At 39.2% G+C, this 26992-nt stretch overlaps 1 protein-coding gene across 1 annotated transcript in view; it reads right to left on the bottom strand.

Moving 5' to 3' along the window:
- Positions 1–26992, bottom strand: part of PCGF6 (polycomb group ring finger 6) — a 318754-nt gene that overhangs the window by 278192 nt on the left and 13570 nt on the right. Inside the window, exons 2-3 of the mRNA XM_053692452.1 lie at positions 22115–22214; positions 11799–11895 (exon numbers count right to left, since the gene is read on the bottom strand). Coding sequence (XP_053548427.1) covers positions 11799–11895; positions 22115–22214 — 197 coding nt within the window. The remainder of the gene's footprint in view (positions 1–11798; positions 11896–22114; positions 22215–26992) is intronic.

The following is a 26992-nucleotide window of genomic DNA, read 5'->3' as shown; positions in this document are numbered from 1 at the left end:
ATTCGTCGGGAGACAACGGAAGAAGAGGATGGATCCGCGTCGCCTGCTTCAAGATGGACCCGCTCCGCACCGGATGCAAGAAGATCGAAGATGCCGCTTGGAGAAGATGTTTGCCGGTCCGGATGTCCTCTTCTTGCCGGATAGGAGGAAGACTTTGGAGCCTCTTCTGGACCTCTTCAGCCACCGGATGATGGATCGCCAACCCCCGCTTGGGTTGGATGAAGATGTTGGAGCCAGGACGGATCGGTGATACCTGGATGGTGAAGACAAGGTAGGAAGATCTTCAGGGGCTTAGTGTTAGGTTTATTTAAGGGGGGTTTGGGTTAGATTAGGGGTATGTGGGTGGTGGGTTGTAATGTTGGGGGGGGGTATTGTATGTGTTTTTTTTACAGGCAAAAGAGCTGAAATTCTTGGGGCATGCCCCGCAAAGGGCCCTGTTCAGGGCTGGTAAGGTAAAAGAGCTTTTAACTTTTTTAATTTAGAATAGGGTAGGGAATTTTTTATTTTGGGGGTCTTTGTTATTTTATTAGGGGGCTTAGAGTAGGTGTAATTAGTTTAAAATTGTTGTAATAATTTTCTGATGTTTGTAAATATTTTTTTATTTTTTGTAACTTAGTTCTTTTTTATTTTTTGTACTTTAGCTAGTTTATTTAATTGTATTTATTTGTAGGAATTGTGTTTAATTAATTTATTGATAGTGTAGTGTTAGGTTAATTGTAGGTAATTGTAGGTAGTTTATTTAATTAATTTATTGATAGGGTAGTGTTAGGTTTAATTATAACTTAGGTTAGGATTTATTTTACAGGTAAATTTGTTATTATTTTAACTAGGTAACTATTAAATAGTTCTTAACTATTTAATAGCTATTGTACCTGGTTAAAATAATTACAAAGTTGCCTGTAAAATAAATATTAATCCTAAAATAGCTATAATATAATTATAATTTATATTGTAGCTATATTAGGATTTATTTTACAGGTAAGTATTTAGCTTTAAATAGGAATAAGTTATTTAATAAGAGTTAATTAATTTCGTTAGATGTAAATTATATTTAAGTTAGGGGGGTGTTAGTGTTAGGGTTAGACTTAGCTTTAGGGGTTAATCCATTTATTATAGTAGCGATGAGCTCCGGTCGTCAGATTAGGGGTTAATAATTGAAGTTAGGTGTCGGCGATGTTAGGGAGGGCAGATTAGGGGTTAATACTATTTATGATAGGGTTAGTGAGGCGGGTTAGGGGTTAATAACTTTATTATAGTAGCGGTGCGGTCCGCTCGGCAGATTAGGGGTTAATAAGTGTAGGCAGGTGTCGGCGACGTTGTGGGGGCAGATTAGGGGTTAATAAACATAATATAGGGGTCGGCGATGTTAGGGCAGCAGATTAGGGGTACATAGGGATAACGTAGGTTGCGGCGGTTTACGGAGCGGCAGATTAGGGGTTAAAAAAAATATGCAGGGGTCAGCGATAGCGGGAGCAGCAGATTAGGGGTTAATAAATGTAAGGTTAGGGGTGTTTAGACTCGGGGTACATGTTAGAGTGTTAGGTGCAGACGTAGGAAGTGTTTCCCCATAGCAAACAATGGGGCTGCGTTAGGAGCTGAACGCTGCTTTTTTGCAGGTGCTAGGTTTTTTTCCAGCTCAAACAGCCCCATTGTTTCCTATGGGGATATCGTGCACGAGCACGTTTTTGAGGCTGGCCGCGTCCGTAAGCAACTCTGGTATCGAGAGTTGCATTTGCGGTAAAAATGCTCTACGCTCCTTTTTTGAAGCCTAACGCAGCATTTGTTTGAACTCTCGATACCAGAGTTAAAGCCCGCGGAGCGTTAACAGCCCTTCTACCGCCAAACTCCAAATCTAGGCCAATGTGATCAGAAAACATTGTGCTGCTCTCCTCTAAACAGCACAATGTTTTCTGATCACATTGTTTATTAAAACATATTTGTGAGTGTTATTTAAATCATCAATATTAATTATTTATTAATAATAAAATAATGCTTTGTTTGCCAATGGCCCCTGAAGCTGTGCTGTGTGCCAGTGCCTGCCCTGATGAGGCAACTCTACTACTTCTTGAGTGATGATGAAACAAAACTAAAACTAACCTTACCTAACTGTCTGCATTTGCAGCTATAAAAATAAATATATATCATTCATGATATCAATTGAATCAATCATATGCAGCCCTAGCCAGCTTGCAGCAGCAGAACTAAAGTTTTAAAAACGATGCATGTGGTCAGAAAACATTGTGCTGCTCTCCTCTGAACAGCACAATGTTTTCTGATCACATCGTTTTTTAAAACAATTGTGAGTGTGAAGTGATACTGATTTAATTTATTATAATAACCCTTACCCTTTGTTTGCCCCACAATTTGCCCCTGAACTAAGCTGTGCTGTGTGTCAGACAGTGCCCCCTCACAAATTAGTGCCAATCTCTCACAGTCTCACTTACTAGTCTGAGTTGTCTATCACCAACACCAGCCACTGCAGTCAGACCCTGGTCCAAGTCGGAGTCTGGACTCACTCACTCCTCTCCTCCTCAGGTTCCAACAGCCTGAGAGACAACACCGGCCGGTCCATGAGCCAAGCGACCTCTGATTCACTCACGATGAGTCACGTGTCAGCCGCGCAATGCTACCGCGCTGACTCTGTTATGGACAAGTCCTTCCCCTTCCCCCTCTGATGCTGTCAGCCTCCCCAGCCAGACCCCGCCCTCTTAACGCTTCTCTCACTGTCTCAGACTGACTGACTGACAGCAGCAGCAGCTGAGTGACAACTTCTTGAGGCAATCAGCCTCAGGCAACAAGAAGGTCTACTACTCTTGCCAGGGCCCAGCTCCTGCCTCCTTCTTTCCCGCTCAGCACTAGCAAATGTTTCAGAGCGTTGCCGCGGGTTACCATGGCAACGCTCTGAAACATTTGCTACTACTGATTTAAAACTACTAGGGACGGGTGCTAAAAATTATGGAAAATAAAAAGTTTGTTAAAAAAAAAAAAAGTGTGGAAAATAAAAAAGTTTGTTGTGCCTGAAGCTGCCTGGGGCCCCCTTGAGGGTTGGACCTGCCGGGCCCGGTCGCAAGTGCGACTTCTGCACCACCGATAGGTCCGCCCCTGTCTGGTTTGCCCCAACGATGGACCAGTTGAGCAAACACCTCCGGATGGAGTTCCCACTCCCCCGGATGAAAAGTCTGACTACTTAGAAAATCCGCCTCCCAGTTCTCTACGCCTGGGATGTGGATCGCTGACAGGTGGCAAGAGTGAGACTCTGCCCAGCGAATTATCTTTGAGACTTCTAACATCGCTAGTGAACTCCTGGTTCCCCCTTGATGGTTGATGTAAGCCACAGTCGTGATGTTGTCCGACTGAAATCTGATGAACCTCAGTGTTGCTAACTGAGGCCAAGCTAGAAGAGCCTTGAATATTGCTCTTAACTCCAGAATATTTATTGGGAGGAGTTTCTCCTCCTGAGTCCACGATCCCTGAGCCTTCAGAGAGTTCCAGACTGCGCCCCAACCTAGAAGGCTGGCATCTGTTGTTACAATCGTCCAATCTGGCCTGCGAAAGGTCATACCCTTGGACAGATGGACCCGAGAAAGCCACCAGAGAAGAGAATCTCTGGTCTCTTGATCCAGATTTAGTAGAGGGGACAAATCTGAGTAATCCCCATTCCACTGACTTAGCATGCATAATTGCAGCGGTCTGAGATGCAGGCGCGCAAATGGCACTATGTCCATTGCCGCTACCATTAAGCCGATTACTTCCATGCACTGAGCCACTGACGGGCGTGGAATGGAATGAAGGACACGGCAAGCATTTAGAAGTTTTGATAACCTGGACTCTGTCAGGTAAATTTTCATCTCTACAGAATCTATAAGAGTCCCTAGGAAGGAGACTCTTGTGAGTGGTGATAGAGAACTCTTTTCCACATTCACTTTCCACCCATGCGACCTCAGAAATGCCAGAACTATCTCTGTATGAGACTTGGCAATTTGAAAGCTTGACGCCTGTATCAGGATGTCGTCTAGATACGGAGCCACCGCTATGCCTCGCGGTCTTAGAACCGCCAGAAGTGAGCCCAGAACCTTTGTAAAAATTCTCGGGGCAGTGGCCAACCCGAAGGGAAGAGCTACAAATTGGTAATGCCTGTCTAGAAAGGCAAACCTTAGGAACCGATGATGATCTTTCTGAATCGATATGTGAAGGTAGGCATCCTTTAAGTCCACTGTGGTCATGTACTGACCCTCTTGGATCATGGGTAGGATGGTCCGAATAGTTTCCATTTTGAATGATGGAACTCTGAGGAATTTGTTTAAGATCTTTAGATCCAAGATTGGTCTGAAGGTTCCCTCTTTCTTGGGAACCACAAACAGATTTGAATAAAATCCCTGTCCTTGTTCCGTCCGCGGAACTGGATGGATCACTCCCATTACTAGGAGGTCTTGCACACAGCTTAGGAATGCCTCTTTCTTTATCTGGTTTGCTGATAACCTTGAAAGATGAAATCTTCCTTGTGGAGGAGAAGCTTTGAAGTCCAGAAGATATCCCTGAGATATGATCTCCAACGCCCAAAGATCCTGAACATCTCTTGCCCATGCCTGGGCGAAGAGAGAAAGTCTGCCCCCCACTAGATCCGTTTCCGGGGGCCGTTCCTTCATGCTGTCTTGGGGGCAGCAGCAGGCTTTCTGGCCTGCTTGCCCTTGTTCCAGGACTGGTTAGGTTTCCAGGCCTGTCTGGAATGAGCAACAGTTCCCTCTTGTTTTGAAGCGGAGGAAGTTGATGCTGCTCCTGCCTTGAAATTTCGAAAGGCACGAAAATTAGACTGTTTGGCCTTTGATTTGGCCCTGTCCTGAGGAAGGGTATGACCCTTGCCTCCAGTAATGTCAGCAATAATTTCCTTCAAGCCAGGCCCGAATAAGGTTTGCCCCTTGAAAGGAATGTTGAGTAATTTAGACTTTGAAGTCACGTCAGCTGACCAGGATTTAAGCCATCGCGCCCTACGTGCCTGGATGGCGAATCCGGAATTCTTAGCCGTTAGTTTAGTCAAATGAACAATGGCATCAGAAACAAATGAGTTAGCTAGCTTAAGCGTTCTAAGCTTGTCAATAATTTCATTCAATGGAGCTGTCTGGATGGCCTCTTCCAGGGCCTCAAACCAGAATGCCGCCGCAGCAGTGACAGACGCAATGCATGCAAGGGGCTGTAAAATAAAACCTTGTTGAATAAACATTTTCTTAAGGTAACCCTCCAATTTTTTATCCATTGGATCTGAAAAAGCACAACTGTCTTCAACCGGGATAGTGGTACGCTTTGCTAAAGTAGAAACTGCTCCCTCCACCTTAGGGACCGTCTGCCATAAGTCCCGTGTAGTGGCGTCTATTGGAAACATTTTTCTAAATATAGGAGGTGGGGAAAAGGGCACACCGGGTCTATCCCACTCCTTGCTAATAATTTCTGTAAGCCTTTTAGGTATAGGAAAAACGTCAGTACACACCGGCAGCGCATAGTATCTATCCAGCCTACACAATTTCTCTGGAATTGCAACTGTGTTACAGTCATTCAGAGCAGCTAATACCTCCCCAAGCAATACACGGAGGTTCTCAAGCTTAAATTTAAAATTAGAAATCTCTGAATCAGGTTTCCCCGAGTCAGAGATGTCACCCACAGACTGAAGCTCTCCGTCCTCATGTTCTGCATACTGTGACGCAGTATCAGACATGGCTCTAACAGCATTTGCGCGCTCTGTATCTCTCCTAACTCCAGAGCTATCGCGCTTGCCTCTTAATTCAGGCAATCTAGATAATACCTCTGACAGGGTATTATTCATGATTGCAGCCATGTCCTGCAAGGTAATCGCTATGGGCGTCTCTGATGTAATTGGCGCCATATTAGCGTGCGTCCCCTGAGCGGGAGGCGAAGTGTCTGACACGTGGGGAGAGTTAGTCGGCATAACTTCCCCCTCGACAGAACCCTCTGGTGAAAATTCTTTTATAGATAAAGACTGATCTTTACTGTTTAAGGTGAAATCAATACATTTAGTACACATTCTCCTATGGGGCTCCACCATGGCTTTCAAACATAATGAACAAGTAGGTTCCTCTGTGTCAGACATGTTTAAACAGACTAGCAATGAGACTAGCAAGCTTGGAAAACACTTTAAAACAAGTTTACAAGCAATATAAAAAACGTTACTGCGCCTTTAAGAAACACAAATTTTCCCAAATTTTGAAATAACAGTGAAAAAAAGCAGTTACACTAACGAAATTTTTACAGTGTATGTAATAAGTTAGCAGAACATTGCACCCACTTGCAAATGGATGATTAACCCCTTAATACCAAAAACGGAATAACAAATGACAAAAACGTTTTTTAAACAGTCACAACAACTGTCACAGCTCTACTGTGGCTTTTTACCTCCCTCAATACGACTTTTGAAGTCTTTTGAGCCCTTCAGAGAAGTCCTGGATCATGCAGGAAGAAGCTGGATGTCTGTCTGTAATTTTTGCTGTGCAAAAAAACGCCAAAATAGGCCCCTCCCACTCATATTACAACAGTGGGAAGCCTCAGGGAACTGTTTCTAGGCAAAATTCAAGCCAGCCATGTGGAAAAAACTAGGCCCCAATAAGTTTTATCACCAAACATATGTAAAAAACGATTAAACATGCCAGCAAATGTTTTAAAATACACTTTTATAAGAGTATGTATCTCTATTAATAAGCCTGATACCAGTCGCTATCACTGCATTTAAGGCTTTACTTACATTACTTCGGTATCAGCAGCATTTTCTAGCAAATTCCATCCCTAGAAAAATATTTTAACTGCACATACCTTATTACAGGAAAACCTGCACGCTATTCCCCCTCTGAAGTTACCTCACTCCTCAGAATATGTGAGAACAGCAAAGGATCTTAGTTACTTCTGCTAAGATCATAGAAAACGCAGGCAGATTCTTCTTCTAAATACTGCCTGAGATAAACAGTACACTCCGGTACCATTTAAAAATAACAAACTTTTGATTGAAGAAATAAACTAAGTATAAAACACCACAGTCCTCTTACGACCTCCATCTTAGTTGAGAGTTGCAAGAGAATGACTGGATATGGCAGTGAGGGGAGGAGCTATATAGCAGCTCTGCTGTGGGTGATCCTCTTGCAACTTCCTGTTGGGAAGGAGAATATCCCACAAGTAATGGATGATCCGTGGACTGGATACACTTAACAAGAGAAAACAAAACTTTCCAAGATAATAACTTAATATCTAAGGAATGCATAGGCTCAAACAGAGCTTCTTGAAGAACCTTAAGAACTAAATTAAAACTCCATGGAGGAGTAACTGGGCTGAACACAGGCCTGATCCTGACCAAGGTCTGACAAAAGTATTGTACATCTGGAACATCCGCCAGATGTTTGTTTAATAAAATAGATAAAACCAAGATTTGACCCTTTAGGGAACTCATCAATAAACCCTTCTCCAAACCCTCTTGGAGAAAGACAAAATTCTAGGAATCCTAACTCTACTCCATGAGTAGCCCTTGGATTCACACCAAGAAAGATATTTACGCCATATCTTATGGTAAATTTTTCTAGTTACAGGCTTACGAGCCTGAATCATGGTCTCTATGACCGAGTCAGAAAACCCTCGCTTGGACAAAAATAAGCATTCAATCTCCAAGCAGTCAGCTTCAGAAAAAAATTGATTTGGGTGAAGGAAGGGCCCTTGATTAGAAAGGCCTTTCTTCAACGGAAGTCTCCAAGGTGGCAGCGATGACATGTCCACCAAATCTACATACCAAATCCTGCAACGCCAAGCCGAAGCAAAGAAAATCACTGACACCCTCTCCTGTTTGATTTGAGCAATGACCCGAGAAAGAAGCGAAAACGGAGGAAAAAAGGTATGCTAGACTAAAAGGTCTAAGGAACTGCCAGAGGATCTATCAGTTCTGCCTGGGAGTCCCTGGACCTCGACCCGTATCTCGTGAGCTTGGCATTCTGTCGAGACGCCATGAGATCTAACTCTGGCTGACCCCGTTGGAGAATCAGGCTGGAGAACACTTCCGGATGGAGTTCCCACTCCCCCAGATGAAAGGTCTGCCTGCTCAGAAAGTCCGCCTCCCAGACCCCTGGGATGTGGATCGCCGACAGATAGCAATAATAGGCCTCCGCCCACTGAAATATCTTGGCTACCTCTGTCATCGCTAAGGAACTCCTCGTTCCTCCCTGACTGATGTAAGCCACTGATCCTATCACTAACATAGGCAAAGAGAATGATTGGGGTGGGAGGGAAGGGAAGAGCTATTTAACAGCTCTGCTCTGGTGCTCTTTGCCTCCTCCTGCTGACCAGGAGGTGAATATCCCATTAGTAATTAAGATGATCCGTGGACTCTTTGTGTCTTAAAAAAGAAATAAGGGAGCCTATAACCCCTTAGTCTCCTCACATACATATAGTGCCTGCACACTGCCCCCAAATGAATCCTTAATAAAGGATTAAATATGTCCCATGATATCTATTGTAGAGATAAATGTCTTAAAGTGCAAGTCTCCAGAACCTAGAAGACAAAAGCACTTACCTGCAAATCCAGCTGTCGGGTAGAAAGACAGCTCACAAGGTGTGAAAGGACACAAATGCTATCAGAGACCTGTAGAAAAAGAGAGAACAGAGTAACCAACTGTGGCTTTCTATAACAGGGGTAGCAGTAATGTTAGAGGAAAAGCAAAGACAACCTCGCTGCCTTCTAACTGCTAAAAACCACCACTACTCTTACTAAAGAGATTGACATGGACACAGCCAGACCCCAATCCTTGCTTGCAGGGAAAGGTACTGTTAAAGGTTCACAAAACATATGTAATATGGACAGTATATATGGCCAGATAAGCAGACATAACGTTTAGGTCATATCAACTTCTACTGTAAAAGAATCAAAGCAATTCTTTTTTTTTATTATTATTATTTTTATTAAAGAAAATCAAAAACAGATCATCACCAGCGTCATACTGTCTTGTGTCACACAGGACAGATTGTAACGTTAAATTTTTTTCATATATATGTATTCCAACATCATACATAAAGGAGTAACACATGAATTCATGAATTAATCACAGACGTATATACCACCATATGACAACAATTAATATCATTTATAGTATTACCATAAAACTGCTTTTTATAATGATCCCTGATCAATTTTAGTATTGCAATATATATTATAGATTTCCTTATTATTTCAAGGATAAAACGAGGGTGTATTGTAACACCAAGAAAATAGACCCTAAAGCAAGAGAAAGAGAAAAGAAAAAGAGAAAAAAAATAAAAGCAATTCTTTATCTTTGAAAGGCTAGATGTGCCGGTAAAGCAGCCACCCACAACTGGCTTTGAACACAGAACCTTCTGCTTCCAATAATGCAACGCTAACCACTAGGCCACGGCAGCCTGCTTTCAATAAAATGCACAGTAGTTAAGGAGATATAAGTAGACATAATTCTATAACAATATATAGAATAAACAAAAATGATATATTTATCCAGAAAATAAAACCATATAAAATATGCCCAGCATATATGACAAGGTAAGCAGATATAATTGCTCAATATAAAAGGAGAAATACAGACAGTGTTACTAAATCAGCCCTATAAGATGGCTTATGTTCAAAGTCATCTCTGACTGCAGAGACACTTACATATAGTGGATACTTGATCTTAAAATATCCACTGCCCTAAAGGATAAAACTGACACATTAGTGCCTAGAAGACCTATGTATAAGCCCCGCAGTTCAGCAGCTTCTGCATAGAAAATGACTTTCCCTAGCCTTAAAGGGATGGTAAACTCTGTATATATTGATTATAATATTTCTATTGTTACATTACATTCAATTTACACACTCAATGTCATGTAATGGGTATGTATGTAAAAACACTTACAAATCTTTGTCTAATTGCTCCGTCTAATGCCGTCTGTCTCCTGCCCCCTGTGACGTCACATCGATTGTTTATTTTATTCTACCAATCAGTAAGCCTGTCGCCAGACAGGCTTACTTCTATGAAACCTGATTTACGCAAGCGCAGAATTGCATTCTTCGCAGCATACGGCCAACCAATTATTTTACACACGGCACGATTCATTGTTTATTTGGAACAGTGCCAGTAAGTATGTAGCGGCATTTTATTTCCCCCTTGTTTGTGATATACACAATTTGGCCAATAATGTTTCTTATTTAAATTATATATATATTATATTATATTTTTGTTTCTGGCAAGTATGGTCTTTTTAGAAGGGACCGATCGCTCACACTATCTATCCAGTCAAACTTTTACTTCAGACTGAACCAAGTAAACAATGAATTTCGTGACTCAATGTTTACTTGGTATATGTCATTTGCTCCAATGCGCATGCGTTTGAAATGTCAGAGGTCGGGAGTGTGGAGAATAGGTAAGCCTCAAGTTTATTCAGGAGAGTGAGAGGGGTGGAGTAAGGCCGCGCAACAACGGCTTGTGAATAAAGATAATTTTTACTAAAATTACATATAAACATTGGAAATTGATAATGCGGTTTTATATATTTAGTAATAAGTAATAGAATTCTTGAACTTAGCAATAGCCGAGTTTACCATCACTTTAAAGTTAAGGTAAACTTTGATGAATGAAAGTCCGTTTTTTAAAAATACACAGGGGCCCTTTCATTCATCAAAGTTTACAAAGCAGCCGTTTTGATTAAAAACTTACCTTTGTTTTTTTCACAGCCAGAGCAGCTTACCCCACCTGGAAATCCTCTCTTCACACATCAGCAATGACTAATCCGGCTTCCTCCAATCACAGCATTGCCTCAGGCAATAACCACCCTGGGGGTAAATACTACAAAGCCCCTATCTCCCACTCTGATTTAATTAATTTAATTTTCTGTTGATCACTATGGTAGCGACAGTCACCGCTCAAAGTTATGAATTTTGCTTAATAAAAAAAGTTGCATCCAATAATATCCCTGCTTATTCGTGATTAAGAGAGACCTTAAATGCATAGATTAAAGGGACAGTATACACAAATTTTCATTTATCTGCATGTAATAGACACTACTGTAAAGAATAATATGCACAGATACTGAACTAAAAATCCAGTATAAAATGGTTTAAAAACTTACTTAGAAGCTCCCAGTATAGCTCTGTTGAAAAGGTAGCTGGAACACCAACTGCAAGTGGTTCTATAGCAAAAAACAAAGCAGACACTCCCCCCTTCCTCTGCATATGAAAAGACTCTTTATACAAACAGTAGCAAGCTGGCGTAGGTATACATCAGTATTCTCCTAAAACTTTGGGGCTTGGTTAGGAGTCTGAACATTAACGCAATGCTATTTAAAAAATAAGAAAAACTATACTTTTTTTTTTTTTAAAGAAAAAGCTGTATAGGCCATATAAATGCATCATCAACAAAACATTTATGCAAAGATAAATCTAGTGTATAATTTCCCTTTAATGTTTTTATTTACATTAAAAAGAATTGTAATTTTCAACAAATCATAGTACACAGAAAAGCATCTGAAATGTGGCAACATATGTTTTTATATTATCTTATTTAAAATAAGATAAGAGCTAGAAGGGTACTGCTAGTCGAGTACTGAATATTCTTTGAGCTATTGCTACATTATTGTACAGAACATTTTAAGTTTTTAAATATTTTCCAGTGGAATTGTGTGTGCACTTCATTTAGAAGATTTAGACATTTATAACTTAAAAAAAAAAACTGTTTAAAATAATTAAACAATATATCACTGATTATTAAAATGTCTGTAGCAAAAGAGCATATTAATAGTTTAGCTATGCTTACCTGATATTATATAGAGGTTGCGTTTGATGAACCACAATGTTGCACTTCGGACATCGGTTAGTGTAGTAGAATTGTTTAACTATGCAACTTTTACAAACTATAACAAACAAAAACAAAAAAGTTAAAAGTTTAGGTGAGCAAAAATATAAGAAAAATGCAAATCTGGGCCTACAGTTCAACATTTTAGAGATTGCTCCTTAAAATCCTATCAGACAGATGCTGAAATCCTTTCTTAAAGTGAATGTAAATTTTGATGAATCAGTGCCCGTTTTTGTAATAATCCTATTAAAAACATGGGCACTTTCATTTATCAAACTTTAAATTACACTGCTTTTTTTTAAAAATACTTACCTTTTATTTCTGCAAGCCGCTCCAGCGTTTCCTCTGCCTGTCGCAAGCCTCTGCCGACATCAGAAATGACGATTTCGGCCTTCCACCAATCACGCCGTTGCATTAGGCAACGATTTCCCGGGGGGGGGGGGGGAAGCCGTGATTGGAGGATGCCGGAATCGTCATTCCTGACTGGAGAGGCTTGCAGAAAGAAAGGGTAAGTATTTTAACAAAAGCAGTGTAATTTAAAGTTTGATGAATGAAAGTGCCCATGTTTTTAATAGGATTATTAAAAAACGGGCACTCATTCCTCAAACTTTACATTCACTTTAAAGGGACATTGTACATGATACATTTATATAGACCATATGGGAGTACTTTTGTAACAATGTATAGATTTTCTTATTTTTAATAACATTATGCTGATTTTCAGACTCCTAACCAAACCCCAAAAGATTTATATGTATACTGATGTTTACAGACTCCTGGTTGTGCAATTAGTCTTTTAATATGATGCAGGGGAGAGGGGTGTCTGCTCTTCCTGATTTCCCAGCCCCTTTCACTGGGTGTCCCAGCCTAACCTCATCAACAGTGATCAACTGGGAGCTTCTAAGTACGTTTTTAAAAGGTTTTATACTGGATTTTTAGATCAGTATCTGTGCATATTCTTTATAATAGTGTCTATTACTTGCAGTTATCTGAAAATTAGAGTATACCGCCCCTTTAAAAAGGAGGACTTTGTTGCTGTGTGTTGAGAGTTAAGATTATTACAATTTATCTTTGGCTTTATACGGGTGAGTGCTCAGATATATATCACACATACACAGTGCACACAAATATATTTCTGAGTCTGAAGTTCAAAAGCATTCTCAACTCTATTGTTTTGGCATCCTGCCCATCAGCATTTTAATTCACTCAAAGCAAATTCATCTGAAGTAGCATGCCCAAACTAATCTAAGATTATTCTGGAATATCTTTTTTTCCTACACTGAACCTGGGCAAATATGCAGGGACCTAAATGTTACATGTGTTTTTTTCAGGCTAGGCTTTTCATATACAAATAAGTAAAAACCAATAAGCAACCAATGGGAAAGGACAATTATGTGCACGAATTACTAATAATTGCCTTGTATAGCTAATTTGAATTTGTTAGAGAAAACAATAACATTAATATATATATATATATATACATACATACATACATACATACATACATACATACATACATACATACATACATACATACATACATACATACATACATACATACATACATACATACATACATACATACATACATACATACATACATACATACATACATACATACATACATACATACATACATACATACATACATACATACATACATACATACACACACACACATATATATATATATATACACACATACATACATACATATATATATATCCCAAAGCAGAACATGCTGTGATCTGAGATGTCATCACAGAAAATGCAGCATGTCTGTAGAAAGAATGGGAAACATGCAGCTGTTAGCACTTTCACTTTCCAGCACTGCTCAACATTAGACTGTTCTCTACAAACAGAGCATTGCTCTGGTTGCATAGTTTAAGGTTTCCTTAAAACAGTGCATCCAGAGCAAAGTGCTGTTTGAAGAGAATGGTCAAATATGGAGCAGTGCTGCAAAGCAGCAGTGACTAGCTCTAAGGGATTTTTTTCAAACCCCCCCTAGCCTTTCCTAGTCTGCAAAACTGTGACCTCTGAATGTAAGATGTTCTGGTGAGCAATGCACCTTTTTTATTACTACGTTTCTACCTTGTGATGTTAGACTAAGAGAAAAGGAAACATATTTGAGATATCTTTAAAACTGACTTTTTTTTTCCTGCAGGTAATTTGCAAAGCAATTTTCAACTGCTGCACTTTATTATAAAAGTAAAAAAAATGCTTTACTTTGCAGTTAATCAACACATTGCAATTGAGCTGCCTAAAATTAGAATTGAATTTTATTTCAAAATAACCTGCAGAATTTTTTTCACAAAAAAATAATAAAAAAAATCTTATTGCAGAAAGTGAAGAAAAAGGTCTGCCTCTGGGTGGGTGGGTGTATATATACACACATACACAGGAAGAGTCCAGCACCCAAACCAAAGCTTTTTAAGTGTGCCAGTCACAATGGAGTATCTGTTTCCTCCAAACAATATAGTCCAGAAGATGTGAGAGCACCACAGTAGTATCTGGTAAAAATACTTTTTTATTTGAGGATGTAAGACCTCAAGACAAAGCAACGTTTCGGACCTACATGGTCCTTAATCATGCTTTGTCTTGAGATCTAATGTCCTCCAATAAAAAAGTATTTTCACCAGATACTACTATGGTGCGGTCACATTTATCTTGTGGACTATATATCAGGGATGCGCATCGCTCAACGCCTGGGACATGCAGTTATGGGCGCAGAGCAAAATAACACAAGACCATTATCCCCTCTTCTCCAAACTTTACAGTAGGCACTATGCATTCTGGTAGGTAGAATTATCCTGAAATTTGACCAGCTCATATTCTTCCACCAGGCTGCCAGTTAAGCGTGACTTCACTCCAGAAAACACGTTTCTACATGCTTTACACCACTCCAGCCGATACTTGGAATTGTTCATGCTGATGTGAGGCTTGTATACAGCTGCTCAACCATGGAAACCCATTTCATGGAGCTCCCGACACACAGTTCCTTCGCTGATGTTGCTTCTAGAGGCAGTTTGGAACTCTGTAGTGAGTGATGCAACAGACAATACACAATTTTTATGCACTTCAGCAATCAGCTGTTCCTCTCTCTGAGTTTGCATGGTCTACCACTTTGTGGCTGGACTGCTGTTACCCCTATACCCTTCAACTTCATAATAAAACCAATAATAGTTGACTGTGGAAGATCTAGTTGGGCAGACATTATAGCAAAAGGTGACATCCTATGACAATGCCAGATTTGAAGTCATTGTGTTTTTATGTACGACTGATTGTACTGTCAATGTTTGTCTATAGATATTTTATACCTAAGTTCTGGATTTTATGCAGCTGTTGTTATCAATGTGTGTGGCTAAAACACCTAAACTCTATAATTAGTAGGGGTGTCCACATACTTTTGGCCATATAGTGAGTGTATATTTATTTATTTATATTAAGAGATTTATGAAACTGAGTTGTGAGCACTCCGCACTCTTGGCTGGTAATCAGTTTGCAAAGAAAATAAGTCAGTTCTTAAAAGAACACTAAACACATATTGCTTTTGTTTAACAATTGTCCCACACTCCCTAGAGAGGCCAAAAAGCACATCTTGTAACCTGCAAATCAAATAGCTAATTTGCAGTATTTTTTTAAAACTAGGTTACAGATGGTTTGGCGTTTTTTAGGGAGAGTAAGACTAAAATTGTACACAAAATAAAGAGGTGTTTATAATATCTCATTAACCAGTTTGTTTGTTTATTTATTTATAGAAGCCCTAACATCTTCCTGCAGCATCTGTAAAACGATCTTCCATTAATTGTTTTCCCCAAGACATTTTTAACTGCATAACCAACAGCCTGATTTCCAGCCCAGGTGATATCAGTAATCATATGGCCAGTTCTCCAGACCCAACCAGTCTGATTTACCAGCCAGGGAAAGACAGACAGCATGGGCACCCAACACTGCCAGTCATTGGCCAGCATTTTACTTCCAGGTTGGGTCTGTGGACAGAACATCTGCACACAAGCTGGTGCTCCCCCAACACCATTAAACAATAAGTCAACCCCCTACCACTAGGACTAGGAAATTATCTTCTTTACAGATGGGAGGGTAGGTTGGGGTATGAGACTAAAAATATCTTATTTCTTTCATGTAATTGGCAAGAGTCCATGAGCTAGTGACGTATGGGATATACAGTCCTACCAGGAGGGGCAAAGTTTCCCAAACCTCAAAATGCCTATAAATACACCCCTCACCACACCCACAATTCAGTTTTACAAACTTTGCCTCCTATGGAGGTGGTGAAGTAAGTTTGTGCTAAGATTTCTACGTTGATATGCGCTTCTCAGCATTGTTGAAGCCCGATTCCTCTCAGAGTACAGCGAATGTCAGAGGGACGTGAAGGGAGTATCACTTATTTGAATACGATGATTTCCCTAACGGGGGTCTATTTCATAGGTTCTCTGTTATCGGTCGTAGAGATTCATCTCCTACCTCCCTTTTCAGATCGACGATATACTCTCAATTTACCATTACCTCTACTAATAACTGTTTAATACTGGTTTGGCTATCTGCTATATGTGGATGGGTGTCTCTTGTTAAGTATGTTTTTTATTATTTAAGACACCTCAGCTATGGTTTGGCACTTTATGCATTTATATAAAGTTCTAAATATATGTATTGTACTTATATTTGCCATGAGTCAGGTTCATGTATTTCCATCAGCAGACTGTCAGTTTCATATTTGGGGAATTTAAACATTTTAAGAAATGTATTTCTTACCTGGGGTTTAGTCTTTTTTTCATATGACTACTTCTTGCTATTGTGGGTTTTAGGCCCGCGGGTGCGTCAAATGCTAAACTTTATTGCGTCATTCTTGGCGCAAAATTTTTTTGCAGCGAAAAAAGACGTTTATGACGCAACTTCGTCATTTCCGGCGTCATACGTGACGCCGAGACCTTTCTCACGGCGGCGTCATAAGTGACGCGAGTGTGTCATTTCCGGTTATTTTTTTCATTATTTCAATACCCCATTGATGTTTGCCTCTTGCTTTTTTCTCTATCAGAGGCCTATGCTTTTGCATTTTTTCCCATTCCTGAAACTGTCATATAAGGAAATAGATAATTTTGCTTTATATGTTGTTTTTTTTCTCTTACATTGAGCAAGATGTCCCAATCTGATCCTGTCTCAGAAGTTTCTGCTGGAACATTGCTGCCTGACATTGGTTCTACCAAAGCTAAGTGCATTTGTTGTAAAAGTGTAGAAATTATTTCACCAAAGGTCATTTGTAATAGTTGTCATGATAAACTTTTACATGCAGATAGTGTTTCCATCAGTAATAGTACATTGCCAGTTGCAGTTCCTTCAACTTCTAATGTACATGATATACCTGTAAATTTTAAAGAATTTGTATCTGATTCTATTCTGAAGGCTTTGTCTGCATTTCCACCTTCTAATAAATGTAAAAGGTCTTTTAAAACTTCTCATTTAGCTGATGAAATTTAAAATGACCAACAATACAATAATTTATCCTCTTCTGATGAGGATCTATCTGATTCAGAAGATCCTTCCTCAGACATTGACACTGACAAATCTACTTATTTATTTAAAATAGAGTATATGCGTTCTTTATTAAAAGAAGTGTTAATTACTTTGGATATTGAGGAAACCAGTCCTATTTCAGTCTAATAAACGTTTAAATGCTGTTTTTAAACCTCCTGTGGTTTCCCCAGGGGTTTTTCCTATTCCTGAGGCTATTTCTGATATGATTTCTAGGGAATGGAATAAACCAGGTACTTCTTTTATTCCTTCTTCAAGGTTTAAAAAATTGTATCCTTTACCAGAAAAATCTATAGAGTTTTGGGAAAAAATCCCCAAAGTTGATGGGGCTATTTCTACTCTTGCTAAATGTACCACTATTCCTATGGAAGATAGTACTTCCTTTAAGGATCCTTTAGATAGAAAGCTTGAATCTTATCTAAGGAAGGCCTATTTATATTCAGGTCATCTTCTCAAGACCTGCTATTTCTTTGGCTGATGTTGTGGCTGCCTCAACTTTTTGGTTGGAGAATTTAGCGCAACGAGAATTGGATCCTGACATATCTAGCATTACTCGCTTACTGCAACATGCTAATCATTTTATTTGTGATGCCATTTTTGATATTATCAAAATTGATGTTAGATCCATGTCTTTAGCTGTATTAGCTAGAAGAGCTTTGTGGCTTAAATCGTGGAATGCTGATATGACATCTAAATCTAGATTACTATCTCTTTCTTTCCAAGGTAATAATTTATTTGGTTCTCAGTTGGATTCTATTATTTCAACTATCACTGGAGGAAAAGGAGTTTTTCTGCCTCAGGATAAAAAACCTAAGGGTAAATCTAATGCTTCTAACCGTTTTCGTTCCTTTTGTCAGAATAAGGAACAAAAACTTAATCCTCCTCCCAAGGAATCTGCTTCCAATTGGAAGCCTTCCTCAAATTGGAATAAATCCAAGCCATTTAGGAAACCAAGGTCTGCCCCTAAGTCCGCATGAAGGTGCGGCCCTCATTCCAGCTCAGCTGGTAGGGGGCAGATTAAGGTTTTTCAAGGATCTTTGGATAAAATCTGTCCAAAATCATTGGATTCAGAGCATTGTCTCTCAGGGGTATTGAATAGGATTCAAAGTAAGACCTCCTGTGAGAAGATTTTTTCTCTCACGCATCCCTGTAAATCCAGTAAAAGCTCAGGCTTTTCTGAAGTGTGTTTCAGACCTGGAGTCTTCAGGGGTAATCATGCCAGTTCCTCCTCAGAAACAAGGTTTGGGGTTTTATTCAAACCTATTCATTGTACCAAAGAAAGAAAATTTATTCAGACCAGTTCTGCATCTGAAAATTTTGAATCGTTATGTAAGAGTACCAACTTTCAAGATGGTGACTATAAGGACTATTCTGCCTTTTGTTCAGCAAGGACATTATATGTCCACAATAGACTTGCAGGATGCATACCTTCATATTCCGATTCTTCCAGAACACTATCAGTTTCTGAGATTCTCTTTTCTAGACAAGCATTACCAATTTGTTGCTCTTCCATTTGGCCTAGCAACAGCTCCAAGAATCTTTTCAAAGGTTCTGGGTGCCCTACTATCTGTAATCAGAGAACAGTGTATTGCTGTGTTTCCTTATTTGGACGATATCTTGGTACTAGCTCAGTCTTTACATACTGCAGAATCTCACACGAATCAACTAGTGTTGTTTCTTCGGAAACATGGTTGGAGGATCAATTTACCAAAAAGTTTCTTGATTTCTCAGACAAGGGTCACCTTTTTAGGCTTCCAGATAGATTCAGTGTCCATGACTCTGTCTCTAACAGACAAGAGACAATTAAAATTGGTCGCAGCATGCCGGCACCTTCAGTCTCAGTCATTCCCTTCAGTGGCTATGTGCATGGAAGTTTTAGGTCTCATGACTGCAGCATCGGACGCGATCCCCTTTGCTCGTTTTCACATGAGACCTCTACAGCTTTGCATGCTGAATCAATGGTGCAGGGATTATACAAAGATATCACAATTAATATCTTTGAATCCCAATGTACGACACTGACATGGTGGATAGATCACCATCGTTTTTTGTTTTGTTCGGCCAACCTGGACTGTGATCTCAACAGATGTGAGTCTTTCAGGTTGGGGAGCTGTTTGGGGATCTCTGACAGCACAAGGGGTTTGGAAATCTTAAGAGGCGAGATTACCAATAAATATTTTAGAACTCCGTGCAATTCTCAGTGCTCTTCAGTTTTGGCCTCTGCTAAAGAGAGAACCGTTCATTTGTTTTCAGACAGACAATATCACAACTGTGGCTTATGTCAATCATCAGGGTGGGACTCACAGTCCCCAAGCTATAAAAGAAGTATCTTGGATACTTGCTTGGGCGGAATCCAGCTCCTGTCTAATCTCTGCGGTGCATATCCCAGGTGTAGACAATTGGGAGGCGGATTATCTCAGCCGCCAGACTTTACATCCAGGGGAGTGGTCTCTCCATCCAGATGTGTTTTCTCATATTGTTCAGATGTGGGGTCTTCCAGAGATAGATCTCATGGCCTCTCATCTAAACAAGAAACTTCCCAGATACCTGTACAGGTCCTGGGATGTTCAGGCAGAAGCAGTGAATGCACTGACACTTCCTTGGTGTTATCATCCTGCTTACATCTTCCCGCCTATAGTTCTCCTTCCAAGAGTGATCTCCAAAATCATTATGGAACAGTCTTTTGTGTTGCTGGTGGCTCCAGCATGGCCACACAGGTTTTGGTATGCGGATCTGGTTCGGATGTCCAGTTGCCCGCCTTGGCCACTTCCGTTACGGCCGGACCTACTATATCAAGGTCCGTTTTTCCATCAGGATCTCAAATCATTAAATTTGAAGGTATGGAAATTGAACGCTTAGTTCTAAGTCATAGAAGTTTCTCTGACTCAGTGATTAATACTATGTTACAAGCTCGTAAATCTGTCTCTAGAAAGATTATAGAGTTTGGAAGACTTACATTTCATGGTGTTCTTCTTATAAATTCTCCTGGCATTCTTTTAGAATTCCTAGAATTTTACAGTTACTTCAGGATGGTTTGGATAAGGGTTTGTCTGCAAGTTCCTTGAAAGGTCAAATCTCCGCTCTTTCTGTTTTATTTCATAGAAAGATTGCTATACTTCCTGATATTCACTGTTTTGTACAGGCTTTAGTTCGTATTAAACCTGTCATTAAATCAATTTCTCCTCCTTGGAGTCTTAATTTGGTTCTGAAGGCTTTACAGGCTCCTCCATTTGAGCCTATGCATTCTTTGGACATTAAACTACTTTCTTGGAAAGTGTTGTTCCTTTTGGCTATCTCTTCTGCTAGAAGAGTTTCTGAGCTATCTGCTCTTTCTTGTGAGTCTCCTTTTCTGATTTTTCATCAGGATAAGGCAGTTTTGCGGACTTCTTTTCAATTTTTACCTAAGGTTGTGAATTCTAACAACATTAATAGAGAAATTGTTGTCCCTTCCTTGTGTCCTAATCCTAAGAATTCTTTGGAAAGATCCTTACATTCTTTGGATGTGGTAAGAGCTTTGAAATATTTCAGGAAGACTTCCAGTCTATTTGTTTTATTTTCTGCCATTTCCTTGGCTTCTTGGTTGAAACTTTTGATTCATCAAGCTTATTTGGAGTCGGGTCAGGCCCGCCTCAGAGAATTACAGCTCATTCTACTAGATCAGTCTCCACTTCGTGGGCTTTTAAGAATGAAGCTTCAGTTGATCAGATTTGCAAAGCGGCGACTTGGTCCTCTTTACATACATTTACTAAATTCTACCGTTTTTATGTATTTGCTTCTTCGCAGTTTTTGGTAGAAAAGTTCTTCAGGCAGCTGTTTCAGTTTGATTCTTCTGCTTTTGTTTTATGTTTTTTTCTTTCAAAAATGAAATAAACTTATTTTTTTGGGTTGTGGATTAATTTTTTCAGCGGAATATGGCTGTTTTTATTTTTATTCCCTCCCTCTCTAGTGACTCTTGAGTGGAAGACTCCACATCTTGGGTATTGATATCCCATTTGTCACTAGCTCATGGACTCTTGTCAATTAAACGAAAGAAAACATAATTTATGTAAGAACTTACCTGATAAATTCATTTCTTTCATATTGGCAAGAGTCTATTAGGCCCACCCTTTTTATGGTGGTTATGATTTTTTGTATAAAGCACAATTATTTCCAAATTTCCTTTGTTGATGCTTTCTACTCCTTTCTTTATCACCCCACTGCTTGGCTATTCGTTAAACTGAATTGTGGGTGTGGTGAGGGGTGTATTTATAGGCATTTTGAGGATTGGGAAACTTTGCCCCTCCTGGTAGGATTGTATATCCCATATGTCACTAGCTCATGGACTCTTGCCAATATGAAAGAAATGTATTTATCAGATAAGTTCTTACATAAATTATGTTTTTAAAACTTTTGTGAAAAAAACAAAACAAACAAAAAACTGGTCACCTCCCCCAAGTTGAGGGAAGATGTGATCAGCTTAGTTTTGCTGCACATTGATTTAACATGCTTTGCACTTGGAAGGGAATTAATTCCTTCATAATTGGCTGCAGATGCCAAATGTAGGGTTTGTACAGGATATTTTCTAACACTATTCCGCTAAGCAAGGTGACTAAACAAACCAAACTACAGTTGTTCTTGAGATAGTCAAAGAAGGAACATGAAGAAAAGACTTCCCATAAGTTATACTCATAACAGCAGTATAATCTGCTTTCTATATAAAGTTTTCTTTTTTAAAGAAAAAGACAACTTACATGTATGAAGGCATTCTGTGATTGTTGTAGCATCTATTAGATAACCTTTGCAGATTGAGCACAGAATATAAGGATTTAGATCAGCCAGGTTAATCATACGCTGTAAGAGAAAAAAAAAATCAATGTTAGATGATCATATGCTGCTAAACTTTATTAATGGAACAAGGCACTGGGTCAACAAGGTTTTAATATTATTATAAGACCTATAGTTTAAAATATAATATACAACTGTGTATAGGTTTACCTTCTTAAAAAGGGACATGTAACCCAAATTTGTTCTTTTGTGGTTCAAACTTCTATTATCAAATTTACTTCAATCTTATTGTATAATTTTTTTGAAGAGATATCTTGACAGATAGGGGTCAATTTATTATAGTGCGAGCGGACATGATACGATTTAGCAAATCATGTCCGCTGCACATCTTGTGAACTGCTGGTGCAATACCGCCCCCTGCAGATTCGTGGACAATCGGCCGCTAGCATTTGATCGGGATGATTTCTGTTCGCCGCCTCACCACTCAGAAAAACAGTGTTCTGCCGTGGGCTGCCTGAGCAACTCAGTGCAGTTAACGCTTGAAACAAATAAAGGAGCTTTTAGCATGAAGTATTTTATACTTCATGAATGAAAGTCCCCTTTGTTTCAATGGTCAATCCTAGCATTTCAAACACGCTAGGGGCTCCATGTTCTAAGCCGTCAATTCATCCGTCATTGTAGACGCGGATAAACTCGCCGTTACTCGCCGCGGGCGAAATGGTGTCCGCTGTCGCTATGTACTAATATTCCCCCAATAAATAGACAAGTCTAGCCCGCCGCGAGCAGTTGCGGATTGTTGATAAATTTGACGCCTCGCTCGCCGCGACTAAGCTGATGGTACTTAACTTTCAGTTGAATTGTCTGGCCAATTATTAACACGTGACATGCAAGGTGTCACGAACATCATAGTAGTCGCGGGAATAGAATTTTGCTCCTATAAAAGTTCAACTTATCTAAACAACTTTATTATTGTTCAAAATTTTTTGAAGAGTGATAACAGAGCGTTATTTTTGTAATATTTATTTACAATTTGGATATGGCTTCATCTGGATCTGATAATATATAAATATTAATATAAAAATAATTATAAAGATTGACAACTAACAATACAAATTTAAATAGATTACTCTTTAATTACAGTCGACAAATTGGGCGCAATTTATGTACATGGAAATGAGAGACAAATTAGACGCCAGTTATGCTGTAAATACAATGCTGATATTACTGCCTTTTATATATGTCTAGACTGGCGTCTAGATTGACTTTCCTATTGTTTTGTACCTTGCCCGCCACCTAAAAGGTGGCGAGGCAAAAATAGCGAGGTGGGAGCGGAAATTGTAGCGAGCGGACAAATAGATTTTTTAGTACATTCGTTTTTTGGCGAGTTGGTGGTCAAATGTGTCTAATTACAGTGAAAAATGGAGCGGTAGCGAGGTTTGGCGGATAAGTACGCTCGCAATTTTAAAGATGCGAGTTTTAACATAATTGACGGCTTTGTACATATCAGTTTGCGAGTTTTGACGCGAGATTTGTTGCGGGTAGCTCGCTGACTGCTTAGTACATGGAGCCCTAGGATTGACTTTCACATCTAATCCAAAAAAAGTGTGTAAAAATACAATTGACTTTTCTGTTTATAGTTGCTATTCTGTGACCAGTGATGGAAGCCAAAGGAACAGCCTTAAAATATGTTCCAAAAACCATATGAAAACTCATAGCAAAATACGTAAAGGTATCATCTATTTCAGATTCAGAATCTTACAGTCAAGACTATTTTGCTGGGGGAATGCTCCTGCTCCTTTACTACATAATATCAATGGATCTGGTAACTCATTTGATAACACTAAAAACAGACTATGACCAATAAAAGAAGAAAGTAAAGAAGTAAAATGTAATTCAACTGTTCTCACAAACATTTTTCCATGTAACTATTGAGATGTACATTTTGTTTGATTACTGATTCCACAAGACAACTGCCTCTATGGAACCCACACACTTTATTATGCAGAAGGTTTTGGGAACAATCTGCATGGTTCTGTAGCCAAGTTGTATTTTCCTTTATTAATGCAACGGCAGAGATATTTCAGGGCTCAGGGAAAATGAATAGGTTCCTTGTAAGCATGGAAGAAAATTTGTATTCGGCATTCGTTTGGGAAACAAAATTCATATTAGGCATTTGTTTGCAAAAAAAAAAAAAAGCTGAATATGGCTGCAAGTGGCATTCTACTCTTTTTAAAGCCAGATGTATCAGTGTGGGGATACAACACACAAAGATCTGTGCAACCTTAAAGACCACATTTTTGAGCGGCCAAGCAATTAATTAGGGAACTGCACCCTGCATTTAGCTAATATTACACAATGCAGACCACAAGGTATGTTCCCTTATTAACTGTTTCACTACTGGGCCACTTTAAAAAAAACAAAAAACATAAATTTAGGTCTTATATGTTAAATTAATTTATTTCATGGTGGCGAGAGTCCACTAGCTGTTACATATGGGATATGCATTCCTACCAGGAGGAGAAAAGTTCCCAAACCCTAAAAAGCCTATAAAACCCTTTTCACCTCACTCATACCTTATTTTGACGTGTAGCCAAGTGGTGAAGTGTTTAGATGGAGTAAAAGCTAAAAATTAGGAGCAGGGAAAAAAGACTAGTCATCATGAAGGAAATTAATTTTTCAGGAAAGACATAAATTATGTTTTCTTTGAGATAGATGGTGAGAGTACACAAGGTGTTACATATGGGATCTAATACCCAAGATGTGGAAGTCCACTAGTAACAATAAAGGGAGGGATCCAAATAAAAACATCTTTTTTTTGCTGAGAAATTAAATCCATAACCCATAAATTGTACATCTTTCATGACAAACTCAATACAGAGGCACAATTATTAAACTGAGACAACTGCATGAAGGACTTTTCTACCAAAGGCTGCTTCTGACGAAGCAAAAACATAAAAATGGTATGGGTATGCAGAGTAATGACCAAGTGGTTGCTTTGCAAATTTGATCAACTGAAGCCTCATTCTTAAAAGCCCAAGATGTGGCAACCGATCTAGTAGAATGAGCTGCAAATCACTGTGGCGGAGGCTGACCTGCCTCCAAATAAGCTTTGTGAATCAAAAGTTTCAACCAAGAGGATAAAGTAATAGCCAAGGCCTTTTGGCCCTTCTTAGGGGAAGTAAAAAGAACAAACAGTCTGTCTGAAATCCTTAGTAGCATCAACATACAATCTCAATGCTCTAACAACATCCAAAGAATGTAAAGATCTTTTAGAAGCATTTTTTGGATCAGCACACAAGGAGGGAACAACAATTTCCCTACTAATGTGTGATAATAAAAATGTAAATGTAGTATCAGATAAGGAGACTCACAAGAGAGCAGACAATTCAGAAATTATTCTAGCATTGCCAAAAGAAACAATACTTTCCATGAAAGTAGTTTTAATGTCCAAATTATGCATAGACGCAAAAGGAGGAGCCTGTAAAAGTTTTAATACTAGGTTAAAGTGATGGTAAATTTCTCAAAATGTGATAACGGCTTATGACAAACTATTGTGAAAGCTGTAGTCACTATAATTTTTTTTAAAATATAATATCGCATTATTTATATATCGGCTTACTTTCTATTAGACTCCGGCATAGATAGGCTCTGCCCCCTTTAACTAAGCTCTGAATCTCAAAGGTGCCCATTTGCGCAATGCAGCTGTTTAATGCGAATACAATGAATCCAGAAGCAGGATGACGTCATAAACGCATGCTCAAAAGATGTAGTTTTTTTTTTTGGTGATACATGCCAAAATGACAGGAATCAGGGGCGCGATCCGATATCGATTGCAGTTTGCGGCGCAAGCGAGGGAACCGGCGTCGCCTGCAGTTTCAGCTCGCAACTCGAGCCATCCCATATAGGTCGCCGTCAGATGCTAACGTGCCGTAAGTCTGACAAACCAGCGATGTCCAGAAATCTGCGCAAGTAAAAATTTCTGGCGTCGCCAGTGACTTGCGCCACGTTAGAATCTGCCGGCGCCTATAAAACCTGACTAAAGTCTAAAACACCCGCACTGTCTAACACGCCTCCCTAACATAGCCCGCACTGTCTAACACGCCTCCCTAACATAGCCCGCACTGTCTAACACGCCTCCCTAACATAGCCCGCACTGTCTAACCCTCTATCCGCTATCCCCCCTCACTAGCCTAACAATAAAAATGCTATTAACCGCTAAACCGCCGCTCCTTTACCCCGCCGCAACCTAATAAAGTTATTAACCCCTAAACCGCCGCTCCCGTACCCCGCCGCCAGCTATATTATATCTAGAACCCCCTAAAGTGAGCCCCTAACACCGCCGCCATCTATATTAAAATTATTAACCCCTAATGTAAGCCCCTTACACCGCCGCCATCTCTATTAAAATGATTAACCCCTAATTTAATCTACCTACCCCGCCGCCAGCTATATTATCTATATTAACCCTAAGTATATTATAGTTAATATAGGTATTACATTATATATATTAACTATATTAACCCTAATTATATTAGGGTTAATATAGTTAATATAGTTACTATAGTATTTATATTAACTATATTAACTCTATCTAACCCTAACTAAATTTATATTAAATTAATCTAATTCATTTATAAACTAAAATGTTCCTATTTAAATCTAAATACTTACCTATAAAATAAACCCTAAGATAGCTACAATATAATTAATAATTACATTGTAGCTATGTTAGGGTTAATATTTATTTTACAGGTAAATTGTTAATTATTTTAACTAGGTATAATAGATATTAAATAGTTATTAACTATTTAATATCTACCTAGTTAAAATAATTACCCAATTAC

Source organism: Bombina bombina, chromosome 9, assembly GCF_027579735.1.
Source record: "Bombina bombina isolate aBomBom1 chromosome 9, aBomBom1.pri, whole genome shotgun sequence".
Lineage (NCBI taxonomy): Eukaryota > Metazoa > Chordata > Amphibia > Anura > Bombinatoridae > Bombina > Bombina bombina.
Note: the sequence above shows the minus strand (reverse complement) of the source record. Positions and strands in the feature narration are given on the sequence as shown.